Source organism: Poecilia latipinna, unplaced genomic scaffold, assembly GCF_001443285.1.
Source record: "Poecilia latipinna isolate Pla-1442-1.1 unplaced genomic scaffold, P_latipinna-1.0 Scaffold420, whole genome shotgun sequence".
NCBI lineage: Eukaryota > Metazoa > Chordata > Actinopteri > Cyprinodontiformes > Poeciliidae > Poecilia > Poecilia latipinna.
The window spans coordinates 425,978-443,607 of record NW_015113036.1 but is presented as its reverse complement, the minus strand read 5'-3'; the positions used below and the strand labels follow the sequence as shown (position 1 = coordinate 443,607).

Sequence of the window (17,630 nt, the reverse complement as noted above, 5' to 3'; positions counted from 1 at the left end):
CGAGCTCAGACTGCAGCATCAGTTGTCACTGGATTCACTAAAACAGCAGGAGAATCATTTTTCTGATGTTATTGAAAAGTTTTTCCTTCGTGCATGTTGCAGATTTGCATTTTATTAGTGTCGCATCAAATGCTTGAGTAAAGGACGGATATTGTTTTAAATGAATGTGTTAAAGTAATTAGTTCCAATTATGACAAAGCAAATGAAATACAGAATTCATTTGTTCCTACAAGCACCAAGCCTCAAGAACTTCTATTCATCTGAACTGTTTCACATCACAGGTAAGTGGGATACATCACTACAGCCTCCTTACATGGGGTGTGCTTTACCCCTGTGCCACCACAAATGAAAAATTTTTTTTACAGAATTTTCATTTCTTTAATTTCTTATTTTCGAAGAAATTACTAGAAACAGGTCAATCTTACCTGTTCCTATAACAGGTATGAATTAGATTGAAGTTTTAATTTATTTATTGTTTTTATTATCATGAAGAACAATAATTGTTACATCAGCATGTAAATGTATGTTATAGAAGTCCATGTCTTACAGAGCTATCTTTAGAAAAACCCATACATATTAGCTTTAACGTGATGTCAGTTTTCTAATGTTTTGACTTAAAAAACCCCATTTCAGGAAGTGTCAAAGGAAAATCAATTCCTTGTTGACGCCACAAGAGGGCACTATATACCAAGGATTTGATTCTCCTATTTTTAGTGTTTACATGAGAGTAACCTTTCTGTAAAACTCACACATTAAAATTATTTAAAAAATAAATAAAATTAATGTGCCATATTCCCTAAGCAGTGGCCAAACAGAGTTCTCTGATGTTGCGCTATTACAAATTACAATGACCGTTTTGGTTATTTATTTAGAAAGAACTAAAATTAAAAAAAAAAAAAAAATGAGCTAGTAGCTTAGTGGCAGGCATTTGACTTGATGTCAACAGGTTCCACTTTCAAATTCTTCTAAAATGACTGATTGAATTAAAAGGATTGTTTTGTAAAATGACTCAAGACATTGGTTTTGAATTGGCTCTGTATAAATAAACTCAATTGAATTGAATTGAATTGAATTGAATTGAATTGAATTGAATTGGATGGATGGATGGATGGATGGATGGATGGATGGATGGATGGATGGATGGATGGATGGATGGATGGATGGATGGATGGATGGATGGATGGATGGATACACGGCGGTTTGAGTCATTTCCTCTCTGAATGTTATTTTTGATGAAGCTTGTGCTAAATGAGCCAATTTGAACAAAACCAGCCCAACCACAGAAGTGTCAACATTCCAGTCCGACACTGAGAGGACTTTAATTTGCTTACAAAACATGCAAACAAACACAAACTGTCAATATTTGAAAAGTGTGACCATACAAAAGCTTAAACATGTTGAATGTGGAATAGTGTGTCAACAGACACGGCACAAACACGCATGCATGTTCAACACATCTCCGCCGTTTTGATAAAGCAAACATCAAAAGCGCATCAGATTTGACATGATGATATAGTGTTAATAAATGATTCACACTTCAGGAATAATATATCATACACAACAGTGACTTACATGCTCAAAGTGCTGATATTTCACTTCATTGTGTGCCATTTGTTTTTACATGGAGCCACCAGAAAAAGTAACACCTGAGCCAGCAACGCCTATCCTCCAGAAAGACAATCATTGGACAACAAAAAAACAAGCATAACTTAACAAAGATCCATGTCGACAAACCGCCATGGCTTGTTCAGAATGTGTCAATGCAATCCTTTCAGTCATTATTCCTTTCAGAAAAAAGTGAAATTCAGGCGTGTTTGTAAAGCAGTCATAAGGTAACGTGAACATGGTTTGCATTTCTGATTCGGTTTGTGTGCTCGTTTAGCGTATATAAAATCAAAGCCTGTGCAGTAATGTGCAACTTGGTTTTTTTTGTGGATAAAAATGCTGATTGTAAGCAGTTTAAGACACATGGGTCCAAAGCACACAGTCTGCGGTCCGAACATGATTTGATTCAGTAACATTGACATAATACCAACACAGTGATCCTTTTCCTTGGTGGTTTGAGATAAATATTTGCAACGTCATGATTAAAGTAGCATTTCAGCAGAACAGCACCAGCTGGACAAAAATATCTGTACAATCATTGCGCCTTTGCTCTTGTGATAGCCTCTCCACATTTTTTAAAACTTTTACTAAAACAGCGTTCCCTTTACCATTCCCTTTTGAACTCCTCTTTTAAGCCGAGCAGCTGGCTTAGCTGTCCGTTGAGCCACTGCCCTTGTTCTTATTGCGACTGAGAGGGAAGGTGGGCTTGCTCTGCGGCTGGGTCATCTTGCTGGCCAGGTGGACAAAGGGATCGATGAGCGTGCGCCGGTCCACCACCGACACCTCCCACAGACGCACCTTCTCGTTTTTCGCCCAGTTCTGCGCATAGTTAGCATCAATTCTCCTCTCGTCCAGCTTGTCCAGCTTGTTGCCCAGCACGATGATGGTGACCTGTCAGGTCAGGATTAATGGATTAGCAATCACAGAGCACTGTGCACTTCATTAAGTGATGCCTGATGTCAACTGAATAATAATGGAGGTGAATGCTTTGAAAAATAATCATTAACCAACCCCGTCTCAGAAAAATCAATGTCTGTGGATAGGACGTTGTGCATTATTATGGCTAACGCACTCTACTGAGAATGTTTTATTAAGCTGCAAGAAAAACGTAATTGGACACAATTTGACAAAAGCATTCTTGAATAAATCCCTTCAGTTGTTACCTCTTTCTTGTCTCTGTGGCGATCAATATCTTTCTTGAGTGCCTCCATTCGCTTAAAGGACTCTTTGCTGTCGATGCTGTAGACGAGCACAAACCCATCGGCAAAAGTGTAGTAATGGCGAGGAAGTTCCATTCCATCACGGAGTCCACGCGTATCATAGAAGCGCACCTGCTCGCGTGTGCCACGGTCAGTCTCAATGGAACCAATGTAAATATCTTCGAGGGTTTCCATGGGGTCTGAACCTAAAAATTTGAGGCAGTTAACGCCATATTTTTGCATTACGTTGGTTAAAATGAGGAGTGGTTTAAACGGTAAATATCCAAATGGTGGCGGAGATGGATCACAGAAACGAGTCCTCAAAATCACAGAAGGCTGACGACGTACCTGCAACATGATTGGCATACAGTAGTTGCTCCAACACGGCTGTTTTACCAACTCCAGCCTGGCCACACACAACTACTTTGCAGCTTTTTCCCATGATGACTTCTCAGTTTTCAGTCACAAAATCTGTCGACGGAAAAGACAAATACAATGAATTTTGGCAGAGTCAATAAAGACAGTGGATCTCATATATTCATGTTCTGAGTCACAAAAAAACAGCAGAAAAGACATTATTTCTATTTTTATTTATTTATTTTTTTTTTTTTTTACAAAATTTCTTAACTGGATGTAAAGACTGAAAAAACTTTGAAAAGTTAATTTACTCACATGCTATTTGCCATGATATGTTATTACTTAAGCAAATGTCAAGACACAGAGATAAATTATTTAAAAGAATAAGTCTAGCTCAACATACACACTTGAGATTTCATAACCAAGTAGGACAAACAATTTCAATTTCTGTTTTCTAGTACAATCAACGTACTAGAAAGCATTTCTTTTTTCCTAAGGATAATCTTAAAGGTGTGTTGTTTTTTTCTGTCAACATTTGGTCATTTGGTAAAATAAGGGAGGGAAATCATTTAGCTAAATGGAAAGCAATGTTTGTGCTGTTTGAGGCGTTTCAACTTAAAGAACCAAGTCATTCTGGTCAGCAATAAATTTATATTCAATGTTTTCAATTTTTGCTTGTCCAGTTAATAAATAAGTTATCTCATGTGGAAACAGCAGTCTGAGAGCCAAAGTTATTGCATAAACAATTTTTTATCTCATTAGTTTTGTAAAGTAATTTTTGTAAAGTAACTTAATAAATTAGCAAATAATAGAAATGCAATATCAATCACATTTTGATGACAGTAACTAGAGTTAACGCAAAAAAATATGTTGGCTAGGGTTGAATTCAGAAATAGCTTAGCATTAGCTTGAATTCAACATATATACGGAACCACAACAGGAAGTACGAAGCTGATGTAAGTATGACCTGACTTGTGCAACAAAAATATGCTATCAAAAACATATGCGTTCTTATCGATTCGTGCCTATCGATATCTACTGGTGTCTTATTGATTTGAACTTACTGAGTCCGTTTTCCTTAGCTAATGGATCACTTCCTGTTTACAGTGTACGTAACGACGACTGCAGTCTAAGATCCCGCCCACCCTCATTGACGGCAAAATGGCGACGGAGAATTGTGATGCTGTGAACATGGACCCTGACATCGAACTGCTTAGTGACGAGGAGATAGAAAGGTGGGAGAAATACATGAATTGTTGTCAGTGGCAGAAATAGAAACACAACTAAGTCTTTTACAGTTACGCGCCATCAACTTATCTTGTCATTTGTGTTTTAGTGAGGCGTTTTGATGGCTAACTAGCGCTCTGCAGCTAACTGTTAAGCTACATTATGGTAGCTTGTTTGGTCTTCCTCCACGCCAACTCTCCTGACTGCTTTGCATTAACTGTGGAGCGGTCTGTACTCGTGTAGAGCAAAAGCTAATGTTACTGTGATGTCTGTTTCTCCGTCATTGTCATGTTTTTTTGTTGTTGTTGTTTTTTTTCTAGAATAGTCCGTTCAGTGGCACCATTCATTTTCTGCGTGGCCGTGATTTAAAGCATGAAAGGCTTCCAAATAAAGTAATGGCAGTTGTACAGAGCATGGTGTCATATGTTCCTGGCTCTGCTCTCCCCTGCCCGCCATAGAAAATAGCAACCTCTTCTCCAGGAATAGACATTTCGGCTCTGCTATCTGGGCTCTTCGTGTGTTTAGCTAACTCAGGCCAGAAGTTCTCTAATGTATTTACATTGTCATGTCAGCCACATATTTTAGAATCCTGATTTGGAGAAGTAAATGAGTTAATGAGTATGTTCTAAACTAATACATTCCATTATAGTTCTAACTGTAGCTGCGCTTTGATATAAACTGGACAGACATTCCTAGACTTAGACGTGCCCCAGCCCTAAAACAGCTGAAACTTCTGCATTACTTCCTTCTGGTACTGAAGAGTTTATGTGGTCTAAGTCGTTCTTTTGGAGCTGTATTTCCAATTCGGTATGCTGTACTGGAAGGTGAACCTTCACCCCAGCCTCATTCCTTTTTCAGTCTGATTGATTTCTTCCAGGATTGTCCAGTATTTAACGCCCATGTACTTTCCCAAACAACTTTGCTGCTCAAAAAGCATCCTCACAGCTTTTTTCACCATGCTGATGGTGTGCTCCGGTGGTTTTAGTTGTCCTTGTATAGCATTTTGAATGTAGACCAAAACATTATATTTTGGTCTCATCTGGACATAACACCTTCTTCCTCCACATGTTTGCTGTCCCCCAGATTGGTTGTGGGAAAGTGCAAAAGACACTTCTTGAGGGTTTTATTTAACAGTGGTATTCTCGCCGATCTTGCATAAGATAAAGGACAAATTTATGGAGGGCACAACTAACAGTTATCACTTGGTCATTTCTTCCTGAGATGTGGATCTCTGCAGCTCCTCCAGAGTCACAGTGCTTCTCTGATTAACTCTCTCCTTGTGTGGCCCATAGATGACTAAGTCTTCTTTGATGTGGAGTTCGAAATTGCTTCTTTCAAGCTTGAGGCATTGTTTTATAACCTAAAGCTGCAATAAGCCTTTCCACAACTTCATCTTTGGCCTGTCTGTTGTGTTCTTCAGGGTAATTATTATGGGGTTTATTCATTAATATCTCTGAACAGACTTTTGGACACTACTAGACTGACTGCATCTTTCCTGAGACTAAATCCTGAGACATATGTAGAGGTCAGAATAGAATAAGGCTGGTTGAGATAGCATATAATGTTAGCCACATTTATGAAGTCATTTTGGCTTAGTGCAAGTTGAATGTAAATAAATGTTAAGACATCCCCCACATTTTCTAATTTCTCTTTTATGTTTTTTTTTTTCTTTTACCAATTCTACCCACAGGGATGCAGAGGCCTTCAAGGAGCAAGGCAATGCTTTTTACATCAAGAAGGACTACACAGAGGCATTCAATTATTACACCAAAGCTATTGGTAAATTCATAACAAACAGTTTTAGACACTGTTTCATCCAGTCATCAGTGGTGTGTTTTTTTTTTGTTTTTTTTTTATAAATGAGAAACTTATTGATTGATTTTTCAGATATGTGTCCAAAAAATGCAAGCTACTACGGAAACCGGGCGGCCACGCTAATGATGCTGTGCCGGTACAGGGAGGCTTTGGAGGACTCCCAGCAAGCAGTGCGACTAGACAACAGCTTTATGAAAGTAAGCTGGACGAAATGAGACTACTGTGAAATTACTTCAGTTGCATATAACCTTAAAAAATATAATTTTGTTGTAAACGTGAACTCTGCACATTTCCTTTTGTACTGGTATTGCAATGCATTTAACCACTTAAATAAGAAATTCCCGCATTAGCATACATCAACGAATTTAACACAGAATGCCTTTCATATAATTTTCGGAGACATTACGTTTTTTAGACAGTTAACTTTGCCTCTCCTGTTTGCAGGGACATCTGCGAGAGGGTAAGTGCCACCTCTCACTTGGAAATGCTATGGCAGCCAGCCGCTGTTTCCAGAAAGTTCTGGAACTGGAGCCAGATAACAGCCAAGCCCAGCAAGAGGTGAGCACATCCTCGGTTTTAGAGTTTCACCTGAAAACTTCAATATGATTATCCACCAGTAAAACATTCTGATCAGACCAGACGCAAAGAGTGTGAGGAAAACGTTGGTTCTCACTTGGCAGCCATTGAGTTAAAGTCAAGTTATTTCCTGAAAGTAGCCCTGCTCATGTCATACTGGTTTTACAAGCAGATGGCGCAGAAAGTGACTGGTTATTGTTTTGTTGCTAATGTGAGTCTTCCACATTGTTACTTAAGGCTAAGAATCATATTTTGCAGCTAAAGAATGCAGAGTCCATCCTTGAATATGAGAGAATGGCAGAGATTGGATTTGAAAAGAGAGACTTCAGAATGGTAAGCTTCTTACTGGATTATTTTAGTCCTCTGTGAAATGTTTTCCAAAAGATTCATTAAACACACAGTGATATATTTCTAGCAACATCTTCTGTTTATGTTGATTATCACAATTTACAGCAAATGAAAAACTTTTTTTTTTTTCTTATATTGCATAAGGCCAAAAAATCAATTTCGAAAGTAAAGCACAGTGATGTCACGACCTTTAAAGCAGGTATTGGTAGGTGACAAGTCCTGCTGGGCAAATCAGCATCTCCTTAAAGCTTGTCAGCAGAAGAAAAGCAGGAAGTTCTCTAAAAGTTTCTGGGAGACGACTATTCTGACTTTTGACGTGCACAAAAACTAATGTATCATTTTACGTGTAATTAATGTAGTTAGTGAATTTGAGATGCATGTTTACAGAAGCTGTGAGGAAAAACCAGAGAAGGTAAATGCTGCGTGTTTTCTTTTAGGTTGTGTTTTGTATGGACCGTGCCTTGGAGTGTGCGTCAGCTTGTCACAAGTTCAAGATTTTGAAGGCAGAATGTTTAGCCTTACTGGGACGATACCCAGAGGCTCAGTCTGTCGCCAGGTGAGAGATAAGAAAAAGATTCGATTTTTGTGATTGTTTTTTTTTAGGGAGTTACTGCAACAACGTGGAAAATCTAGATTTTTTTTTCTTGTAACTTTTTTTTTGTTTTGCTATATTTCCTTCTGTTTCTTCACAGTGACATACTCCGAATGGACTCCACCAACGCTGACGCTCTTTACGTGCGCGGCCTCTGTCTGTATTATGAGGACTGCATTGATAAGGCTGTTCAGTTCTTCGTCCAGGCCCTGCGTATGGCTCCTGACCACGACAAGGCCCGACTCGCGTGTAGAGTGAGTAATTAAGCAGAAGATTTCTATTTGTCAGTATTCATTATCTGTTTTAATAAAGAAATGTAGCTATACAGGTGAAATTTCTTTAACCTATTTAGAGTTCAATTTTACCATCACTGTCTTTTATGGCTAATTTGTGGTTTTGACTTTCCAGAATTCCAAAGCGTTAAAAGCCAAGAAAGAAGAAGGGAACAAGGCGTTCAAGGAGGGCAACTTTGAGGCAGCTTATGATTTGTACTCAGAGGCCCTAACAATAGACCCAAACAACATCAAGACTAATGCCAAGCTGTTCTGCAACAGAGCCACAGTTGGATCCAAGGTCAGCAACACCTGGACAATCGTCAAAAAAATACAGCACCTTTAAAAATGTTTATACTCCTTAAATGTTTTCACTTGTTCTATCGCTATGGCCACAAACATTAAATCTTTTACCTCATAATTGTAAAATGAAATCTGGCGTTACAAAAGGTTTTATACAGCCTCAGCTATATTATAATGTTTAATAATCAGATTCAGACACATTTTCAGATTTTTATTTGTAAAAAAAAAAATAAAATAAGACCTTGCATCCTGTAATGTGATAAAATGTGTAAAGTTTAAGGCGTCATGGATGTTTCTGTAAGTCTATGATCCTAATTCACACTCAGGTTCTGCTCCTGTTTAGTATTCATGCCATGTTCCATCAATTTGCACATTAACTAGACTTGAGTCATGGGCTTATTATCGGGCTCTGCATTCTTCTTTCTTTCTTTTTCTTCTGCAGCTGAAGAAACTAGAACAAGCCATTGAAGACTGCACAAAGGCCATTAAGCTGGATGAGACCTACATCAAGGCCTATTTAAGGAGAGCTCAGTGGTATGTCCTCAACTTTTAACTTAGTCGTGAATAGAAGCACATGCAATACAAACTCCATGGTCAGTGTGATATTGAGTCTGACAGCTTTTATTGCTTTATGTGGGTAAACAAGTAAGATTTTGTTTCAGCTACATGGACACAGAGCAGTATGAAGAGGGAGTGAGGGATTACGAGAAGGTCTACCAGACAGAGAAGACAAAAGGTAAGATTCTAAATGTATAACATCTAAAAAGCACAGATTGCTTATTTTATCATATGGCTAAATAAATGTTTGGGTTTTTTTTATTATTATTTTGTAGAACATAAACATCTCCTCAAAACGGCTCAACTGGAGTTAAAGAAAAGCAAGCGGAAAGATTACTACAAGATACTCGGAGTGGATAAGAACGCCACAGAAGAGGAGATTAAAAAAGCGTACCGCAAACGTGCACTTTTACATCACCCAGGTGCTTAAAGCTAAAAATAAAAAGAAACTATCAGGTGCAGAATATACATGTATAAGATAATGACGTCTCTTTTTTTTGTTTGTTTCTTTCAGACCGTCATAGCAGTGCTAGTACTGAGGTGCAGAAAGAAGAGGAGAAAAAGTTTAAGGAAGTGGGCGAGGCTTTCAGCGTGCTTTCAGACGCAAAGAAAAAGGCTCGCTACGACAGCGGCCAGGACCTGGAGGATGACGGCATGAACATGGGAGGTCAGTATCGGGAGGGAGTTAGCAGCAGGAGGTCTTATAGGTGAACAGATTGAAATGAGAAGACTTAAAGCAATGCTGTTGTTGATTGCTTTTTGTCTTTTTTTTTTTTTTTTCTCCCAGACTTTGATGCCAACAACATTTTCAAGGCATTCTTTGGAGGACCAGGGGGTTTTAGCTTTGAAGGTAATTGAAGAAAATCTGTTTTCCTGGCGTAAAATGTGTTGCTTGCACATAAAAATGATTTTTATGCTAAGTGCAAATTTGTTTCTGGTTGCTTATCAGCATCTGGACCAGGAAACTTCTTCTTCCAGTTTGGTTAATTGGAGGTGATGTCTGCATAAACAGCAACAACATCAGGACTTTTCTACAATGTCAACCCCACTACCCACCATCTGTATTTAATGACTGACTACAAGTCAGATTATTCCTGTCTATGCCATTGGCTGAATGAATGCAACCTAATGACCACACGCAGTGAATTATTTGCAGCACCAAGGACACCAAGGTGACTCCAATTGATTATTCCTGCTGGTTTTTGTTTTGTTTTGTTTTCTTCCAGAATAAAACAAACTCAAAAATCAGTAATAGCTACCAACAACGGTCCAAATAATCTGCAGAGCTTTGACAGAGAAATCGTGCTTGAAATGTCATCCTGGGCGAAAATGTTGAGATGCAACATTACATCACAGCAAGTGGTTATTTTTGCCCACTTTTCTGCTGAGGGAGTATTCGCTTCATGAAACTCGGTAACTTGATCAATGTTTTCTGAGGAAAATTACTGAGCAAGCCCCATCTCCCTCTCGTTCCAAAGAACATGACAGCAGGCTGCTACAAATTCACATTGAAACCCCACTTTCTCGTCGCTTTGTAGGCTATGAGGCGGCAGATGATCTTTTTTTTTTTTTTTATGAAGCAGAAAACAGTTGGAGCTCTTGACCTACACAAATGTCATGGCCAAAGCACACTAGAGAGATGATGGCGAGGACAGCAGTAGCAGAATTGTTGCTGGCTGAGTCACCCCTCCCTTTGTCATCACGGGTTTTATTTTTGGTGTTGCCATTCTGAGCTTGCTGCATTGTACATTTTACTGGAATGTAAAGTGTTAATTTGTGATGTTAAAGTTTTTCAGTTTTCTTTTTTATTTTCATATCTATATTTATTGTAAATTTGCTGTCAATCTGTCAGTATGAGATGAAGACACTTCTGTTTGAAAAAAGGAAACACATGGAGCCTTTCTGCAGGAAGATAATTGATTTGCTAGGTTTGCATGAAGTCTGTTTAAATGGCTTATTCTGCCTTTGTTATTGGAGTTTGATCCAAGCCATCTAGTTTTGCTCAAAGCAAGATGTAATATTAAATTGCAAATGTTTTATTGTTGACTTGGACAGTCGGACTCTGTGAAATATTTGAAACCTGGCAAATTTTTGTTTCTTCCTGATTTGAAAAAAGAAGCATCTCCTAATCTTTGCCCTCTGGAAACCAGCCTTTCTTTACCTTTGGAAAGGTGTCAGCTGTATCAATAAAGTTTACCTTCTCTTAGTTTCCCCGATATTGTTTTCTTCTTTGTTTTCCCATAATGATAGTTAAATGAACAGGTCAGTGAATGCTATAATATTAAGGTTGGTGTAGCAATGAATAGGAAAAAGGCCACAAGGGGGCGCCTTCTTCCTTACTCTTGTTTGTGGTTGCTAGGATACATTTTCTTTTAACTTTCCGTTTATTGACGCCTTCACTGGTTAAAAGGCGTAAAAATGGCAAGCAAAAAAAAGCACTACACTGAAGAGGACATTTTAAAGAGTAAAACTTCAGCCTTAAGGGCTGACGGTGAGTGGAAGTATCGTAAAAGAAATTATAAACAAGCTCTCAACAGCTTTACTGCGGTAAGTGAAATATTGAGTCTGCTAATGCTAACTCTTCTCAAGAAGTGTTTGAAATATGACCTAGTTTTTGTGTCTGTTTAGGCCATTGAGTTGAGTCCTAAGGAGAAGAGATGCTTTGTGTCTCGATCAAAGTGTTACATTCAGTTGGGCCAGTTTAGAAATGCTCTCATAGATGCTGAAGCGTCACTCGCGGAGGACCCACTTTTTCCTGAGGTAAACTTTTCCTATAATCAAACATGACGGGCGTTTTATGTATTTTTGCTCAACTTTGAAGCCTTCTTTGCCCTGGTCTCTCTCTTTTTCAGGGAGTGTACCAAAAAGCAGAGGCTTTATATTACATGGGTGAATTTGAATTTGCCCTGGTTTTTTACCGCAGAGGACTAAAGCTTCGTCCACAAATGGTAGGATGGAGGCTTGGGATCCATAAGGCAGAGGAGGCAATAATCGGCTCTGTTGGCAGTGAGTGGTGACTGTTTACTTTCGTTTCTCTGGAATAATTTTACTAAAATACTAATTTTACTAAAATTATAAACTTCTTGAATGTCTCTCTGCTTTGCTACAGGTAGTTCCTTTATCAAACCGGAAGTTATGGGAGACCTGACATATCTTGAAGAAGAGATTGGCGTAAGGGTTTTTATTATTTGGCATTTTGTCCTGATCCTACCATCCAGTGTCAAAGAACTGACCTTATTTGGTATCACTTTAGTGAGATTAGCCTCAATAGTAAAACCTTAATGTGTGTGTAATCAGTTCATCATAGTAGGATGTGCACAATACATCTGGCTTTAATTCCATCTTTGGTATGTAACACATCCTCATCCCTTGTCATTTCCAAATGATTCCTGAAGACCTTCTGCATTGTGCAACATGAAATGATCAGTGTTGTTTTGAGAAAGCCTTAACTCCCCATATGCATGAATGGAAAAAAATTACCCTGTTATTTGTCACTAATATCTTAATATTTAGGGTTGCAAGCCCGCGGGAATGGATGGCCAATGTAAAGCATAGCCGTTCACCTGCACCCAACAGAGTAACACATGAACCACTGTGCAAAAGTTGTTTGTCTGGAATATTTTTCACCAGAGAGCCATGAAAATTGCATTAGCCAAAACCAGTCTCACCCCCTATGATCAACTCTGAGACAAATGAAATCTAGCACAATATATGCTAATTTTGTAGCTACGTATGTAGCTACAAAATTAAATTGCCCATAATTTTGAAGCCATAAAAAATTCCACAGTTTCCTTTGTGCCACCAACTACAAAAAAAGTTTTTTCAACAACTAGCTAGACATTGACTAGCTATATTTTTGTTCGACAGCCACCTCCAGGATGTAACAACTTGCAAATCTCTAATCACTAATATCTATCTTCCAGAATCCTTTGACAATCCAGAATCGCCCGACCTGGCTAGGAACCTTGCAGTCGGGCAAGGGACCCATTATAACTGAGTGCAGTTCTAGTTTACAGTTGTTTCTGTTGCAAACACATAACTCTCAACACTATTTTCTTATTTTCTAGTGTCCAATTTGTCCAACACCCTCCCTATACTAATAGAAGTCAGTTATTTTAGAAAGGAATGGTGTGAGACTTTTGTGTTATCTGTGCTTAAATTGATTTTCCTACCTTTTTGTTTTTCAATAAATTGCTGGTAAAGAGGAAGCAGCCGATTGCTGTTGTTCAAAATCTGACCAAAAAAGATAGGAGTCCAGTGGCCATGAAGTATGAGAGGACCACCAGACATCTACTGGGAGGGTTTTACGAACACAAGGGATTTCTGGAAAAGCTTCTGAAAGATGAAGGTGCAAATCTGCCTTTCTACTGTCATTTGCATTTGTCTATTTGTTATTTTATGCAGAAGTCAGTCCTTAGTTGGCCCACATGTAGCACTTTCATCCACTTTTATATCTTCTTCAAACTGAATTTCATTTATGTTTCACCTTCGAACAACATTCTTTTAAAGCTGTTGTACAATCCTACTCAGATTTGATTAAGGGAGTGACGAAGAATGGAGAACGAATGGGAGACCTCCTTAAGAACTGCATCACGTCTCTCAATCACTGCGCTGACTTCTGGAGCCAAGAGAAACCGATTTCCCCCAAAGAAACGAGTCGTCAGTCCAAACCGCCCAAACCGAGCCTAAACACTCGGAAGGCTCAGTATCTCATAAAGAGCTTTGACGAGATATCTCGTTGTACGATATACTTCTTGTTCAACCTGTAGCTCACCACTGTGTTTCTTTTTTGTATTTGTGTAAAATGATTTTGGTTTTCATCTGTCATTGCAGCTCTGGCTGCAGGGAATACAAAAGCCAGTCTTTGCAAGACAGAAGACGTAATCAAGACGGTTCAAGGATTGACAGATCAAGACTGCCCTATTAAAGAAGAGATAATGTGCTTTCTGCATAGTTGCATGGGACATGCTTATTTTGACTTGGGAGAACTTGATAAAGCAATGGAGTATCACGAGAATGACCTGAATTTGTCTAGACAGTGGTGAGAAGCTGAAGAACCAAACAATTTGAGTTAACACAGCTTTTTTTTTTTTTTGAAAGAGTCCAATTGTTTATTCATCTTTCTTATACACAGCGATGTTCCAGATGCAACATCCAGGGCTCTGGCCAACATAGGTTGCATCTATGCAGAAACTAAACAGTTTGAAAAAGCCATAGAGTTGTAAGTATAGAAAACACTACACACTATGCTTCTAAAAACATCTAAATTCAGTTTCTTCTGCATTTCTTTTTGTCATGATTCAGCTGGGAAGAGAGGATTCCTTATATTCATGAAGGTTTGGAGAATACCTGGATGCTGCATGAGATCGGCTGCTGTTATCTAGAGCTCAATGATCCAAAGAAAGCCAGAGACTACGGTCTACGTTCTATTGCTGTGGCTGAGGAAATGTTTGACGATATGTGGCAGTTAAGAGCCACCGTTTTGGTTGGACAGTCTGAATGTAATTCCGTTTTTTGTTTTATATTTTGATCATTTGGAGTAGTTTCCAAATTTGAGGACTTTTTGTTTTGTTTTGTTTGTTTGTTAAACTAATAAAAGCGCTAATGTTGTTGGTTTAATCCTTGCGTGATGGTTTAAAGCGATGTCACATTGTGTTTTTTCTTTTTTTTTCTGCTGTTTTAGTGAAACTGGGAAACTTTGAATCATCTGTATCTTTGTTTGAGAAAGCTTTGAACCTTGCTGAACTTGAGAATGATGGCATGGCACTGAATGCGATCCAAAAGGTTTTATGTTTTCTGTCTTAATTTTATTTAAAAGTATTTTTGTTTTTATCTCTGACCAGACAACTGTTTTCCTTTTAGGCACTTGATGAAGCAAAGGAACAGCTGCAAAATCAGCAACAGTCCTCAGAAAATGAGGAACATGAAGAGAATGAAGAGGAGGAGGAGGAGAAGGAGGAAGATGCCAATGAGAAACCAGAGACCCTAGAATGAGGAAAGTGTGGTGATTATTGAACTGTTCTGGTCAGGTTGGGAACAAAGGGCTCACAATCCTGTCATCAACAATAAAGCTTCGTAAAGCACTGTATTCAGTGAGGATATCAGACTGAACACTGAGCATCGTTCCTGATTAAGAAGTGCTCAGAATGTTAATTTGACCCCCGCCTCATTGGGATTTATAGGGAAGTGCTCCTTACATTCATTTCTTTTGGTGTAATATCTCTGTAAAGTACTGGAGATTATTGTCTAAATAGAAATGTTTGGGAGACAGATACTATTCTTTTCATTTGTATTTTAAGTGACTTGGTTTGTTCTAGGTTTCCTTTTGCTCCATGAACATTAGGAAAAGAAAAAAAAATAGTTTATAAGAAGTATATTTTTCCCTTTTTTTCCCATCTTTGGTCTTGAGTAGATAGAGCCAGGCAGAATGATCCACTGCTTGTGCCAGTTTTCCCCTCTGCTTTGAGATAAGAATGGTGTAATTTACATAAATTAGAATAGAAATTTTTCTTATTCTTTCTCACTGGGGGAATTCATTTGTACTCGCATAAAAGTGACAGGGAAATGGAAGCATTGAGATACATATATCAAATTAATAACATGGTAGCCTGATTCTATGATATGTATAAACTGAGTGAACTCATTAAAGAACTTTACAAACTGTAATCTGTACATTTGTGCGACAATGACAGACTACTAACAAGAATATGGAAAAGTGTGCAAATAATTGTAGGAATTTTTGTAGAATCTTACAGCTGCTGGGAGGAAGGATCTGTGATAAAACTTATTTATTTTTATAAAATAAATAAGAGTTTATGAGTTTATTGACTCATGTAACATAGGCATAAAAAACAAAGAGATGATACACAACAACAAATAAAAATAAACTTATAAAAAAAACTTGCACAACATGTTTCCACAAAAACAACTGGTAGCACAGTGCCCTGACGGAAGAATGGACATTATACACTAAGTTGAAATACTTACTTCACTTTTTTGGTTGTATTGTGTAATCCAACCAAATCTAAATACAGAGCTCAATACAGAAACGGCCTTGTATGTATCCAGAATAACTATCCTTTGTGTCGGCGAGATGGACTTATAAGAAGAGCTGTATTTTACATGTTTAGCTTTGCATATGAGATAACAGCATTTATATTACTGACAACTGCTGTATAAACTGCTGTATAAATGACAGAGAGTACTACAGAATAGCAGAAACAGTGTATAAGATGCACAAGAATGCACATAAATTTTAAAATATTTCAAAAATAAAAATTTGTGATTTGTTTTATTCTGCTGGATTTCTTTTCAAACACATTTTAAGATAAGTTATGGTAATCTAAAACCAAATACTCAATTAAAACTAAAAGATAACTACGATGGAAAGTATTTTGTTCTGATTGACCTAGTTCTAAAGAGCTACTTTATTCAGTAATTCAGTCCAAAAGAGGAAACTCGTGCAGGTTCAGGTTTTTTTGTTTTGTTTTTTTTTTTCTTCGAATTTGAATTCTACATACAGAAATGTTGACCCACTGAAAGGCATTTCCATGTACTGTGCAGTCTTGGTTGGAGCTTGTTTTGCATGAATTACTGCATCGATGTGGTTGAAGTTACATCAGCCTCTCCACAAAAAGGACACATTTACCATTTCCTGGTACATGGCAGCCCAATTTGAGAACTTTGAAAAACACAGTGCAGCAAATTATATGATTCCCAAATCACCACTGAATGTGGAATCTTCCTACAGGACCTCAAGCCATGTGTGCCTCACCACTCTTTTTCCAGGGTTGGGACTTAGATTTCAAAATAAAATGCAAAATTAACTTTCATCTGAAAAGACAGCTTCGGACCTCTCGGCAACCTGCCCTTATGCAAGGTGTACCATTTCCGTATTTAAACTCTTTTTAAAAATGGTTTGATTTAATTTTGTGAATTATATTTTACTACCTCAAAAAAACGTGTGTGGTGAAGTTATATTTTTCTAACTTTACCGAAATACACAACATGTTCATTAAATTATAATTTAGACTGCGGATTAAACTAACCACAGTAATATTATCATGGATGCATAAATTCACTGTTCTTCCGGTCCAGAGGGGCGTGGCCAGGGACACGCCCATTTGCGCGTTCCCGGGAGTTTCCGTTTCTTTCTCTTTTTTTCCCCCCCTTGAAGAGACGAGCGTGTTCGTGTCAGGGTCCAACGCTGCCGTGTCATTGTGCTCAGAAAGGGGAAACGCGTGGTCAGCAGTACAGTTGGCTTCACTGCAGCGTTTCTGGTAAGCTGATATGTTGGCTAAAATATCCGCAGTTTATGTAAAAAAAAAAAAAAAAAAAGCCACTTTTCTTTTTTTTTATTGTAGAAATGTTTAGATAGAACAGTTTGACTTATCGTCGGTTTACTGTTAAATGTGTTAAAATATGGTGCTGGTGGTGTTGCAGGCCGATTAATTGAGAGGTGGGTGGGGGGTTAAACTGTTTTTGTCTGGCGTGCTAATGTGAGGGTGCACGCCACTCCCCGTCTGCCTGACCAAAACGTGTTCCTTAAAGCTTTTTAGTCTACAACCTACCAGTTTTAACTGTTTAAATAAGCATTTAACTTCATTTTGATGCCTTCTTCGACATTTAATATTAAAAACAACAATGCTTTATGCTTAAACAGATGTGTGGTTTGGATTGCAGTTTAAACAAAAGGGTAACTTCAGCCATTTCTGCTACTCTACCGAAAACCCCCCCCCCCCCCCCAAAAACAAAAAAAAAAAAAAACAAAAACTACAA

At 38.1% G+C, this 17,630-nt stretch overlaps 4 protein-coding genes across 5 annotated transcripts in view; 3 read left to right on the top strand and 1 right to left on the bottom strand.

Moving 5' to 3' along the window:
* Positions 1 to 1,286: 1,286 nt before the first annotated feature.
* On the bottom strand, positions 1,287 to 4,299 carry nkiras2 (NFKB inhibitor interacting Ras-like 2). Of its 2 annotated transcripts, none has more exons than XM_015037845.1 (4): positions 3,665 to 4,201; positions 3,153 to 3,275; positions 2,769 to 3,010; positions 1,287 to 2,496 (listed from the first exon to the last, which is right to left on the bottom strand). In XM_015037845.1, exons 2-4 carry the CDS (start codon positions 3,244 to 3,246, stop codon positions 2,254 to 2,256), a joined length of 579 nt encoding a protein of 192 aa, XP_014893331.1. In that variant the 5' UTR covers positions 3,247 to 3,275; positions 3,665 to 4,201; the 3' UTR covers positions 1,287 to 2,253. The 2 variants fall into 2 exon arrangements, with proteins under 2 accessions (XP_014893331.1, XP_014893330.1); XM_015037844.1 differs by lacking the exon at positions 3,665 to 4,201 and adding an exon at positions 4,226 to 4,299 and having other exon boundaries at positions 1,288 to 2,496.
* On the top strand, positions 4,288 to 10,459 carry dnajc7 (DnaJ (Hsp40) homolog, subfamily C, member 7). Its single transcript, XM_015037843.1, has 14 exons — positions 4,288 to 4,396; positions 6,079 to 6,167; positions 6,276 to 6,400; positions 6,648 to 6,761; positions 7,038 to 7,112; positions 7,565 to 7,683; positions 7,820 to 7,973; positions 8,128 to 8,292; positions 8,737 to 8,828; positions 8,957 to 9,030; positions 9,128 to 9,274; positions 9,367 to 9,519; positions 9,640 to 9,702; positions 9,802 to 10,459. Exons 1-14 carry the CDS (start codon positions 4,323 to 4,325, stop codon positions 9,837 to 9,839), a joined length of 1,482 nt encoding a protein of 493 aa, XP_014893329.1. The 5' UTR covers positions 4,288 to 4,322; the 3' UTR covers positions 9,840 to 10,459.
* Positions 10,460 to 11,221: 762 nt separating this feature from the next.
* odad4 (outer dynein arm docking complex subunit 4) lies at positions 11,222 to 15,515 on the top strand. Its single transcript, XM_015037841.1, has 11 exons — positions 11,222 to 11,399; positions 11,481 to 11,612; positions 11,705 to 11,858; positions 11,962 to 12,023; positions 13,056 to 13,200; positions 13,383 to 13,592; positions 13,686 to 13,893; positions 13,987 to 14,073; positions 14,157 to 14,353; positions 14,536 to 14,636; positions 14,715 to 15,515. The coding sequence occupies exons 1-11, from the start codon at positions 11,271 to 11,273 to the stop codon at positions 14,844 to 14,846; spliced, it is 1,557 nt and encodes a 518-aa protein (XP_014893327.1). The 5' UTR covers positions 11,222 to 11,270; the 3' UTR covers positions 14,847 to 15,515.
* A 1,464-nt stretch (positions 15,516 to 16,979) lies between these two features.
* Positions 16,980 to 17,630, top strand: part of cnp (2'',3''-cyclic nucleotide 3'' phosphodiesterase) — a 6,942-nt gene continuing 6,291 nt past the window's right edge. Inside the window, exon 1 of the mRNA XM_015037840.1 lies at positions 16,980 to 17,131. The gene's annotated coding sequence lies outside the window, so the exon portion shown is untranslated. The remainder of the gene's footprint in view (positions 17,132 to 17,630) is intronic.

Excerpts from the sequence above, each read along its gene's own strand:
- nkiras2 (XM_015037844.1), bottom strand. The coding sequence starts at position 3,246 with ATGGGAAAAAGCTGCAAAGTAGTTGTGTGTGGCCAGGCTGGAGTTGGT. Across the intron at positions 3,011-3,152 it reads GTATGCCAATCATGTTGCAG|GTTCAGACCCCATGGAAACC; the intron begins GTACGTCGTCAG and ends TCAAATTTTTAG. Across the intron at positions 2,497-2,768 it reads GCCACAGAGACAAGAAAGAG|GTCACCATCATCGTGCTGGG; the intron begins GTAACAACTGAA and ends CTGACCTGACAG.
- dnajc7 (XM_015037843.1), top strand. The coding sequence starts at position 4,323 with ATGGCGACGGAGAATTGTGATGCTGTGAACATGGACCCTGACATCGAA. Across the intron at positions 6,168-6,275 it reads TTATTACACCAAAGCTATTG|ATATGTGTCCAAAAAATGCA; the intron begins GTAAATTCATAA and ends TTGATTTTTCAG. Across the intron at positions 8,829-8,956 it reads TATTTAAGGAGAGCTCAGTG|CTACATGGACACAGAGCAGT; the intron begins GTATGTCCTCAA and ends ATTTTGTTTCAG.
- odad4 (XM_015037841.1), top strand. The coding sequence starts at position 11,271 with ATGGCAAGCAAAAAAAAGCACTACACTGAAGAGGACATTTTAAAGAGT. Across the intron at positions 13,201-13,382 it reads AAAGCTTCTGAAAGATGAAG|ATTTGATTAAGGGAGTGACG; the intron begins GTGCAAATCTGC and ends AATCCTACTCAG. Across the intron at positions 13,894-13,986 it reads CTGAATTTGTCTAGACAGTG|CGATGTTCCAGATGCAACAT; the intron begins GTGAGAAGCTGA and ends TCTTATACACAG.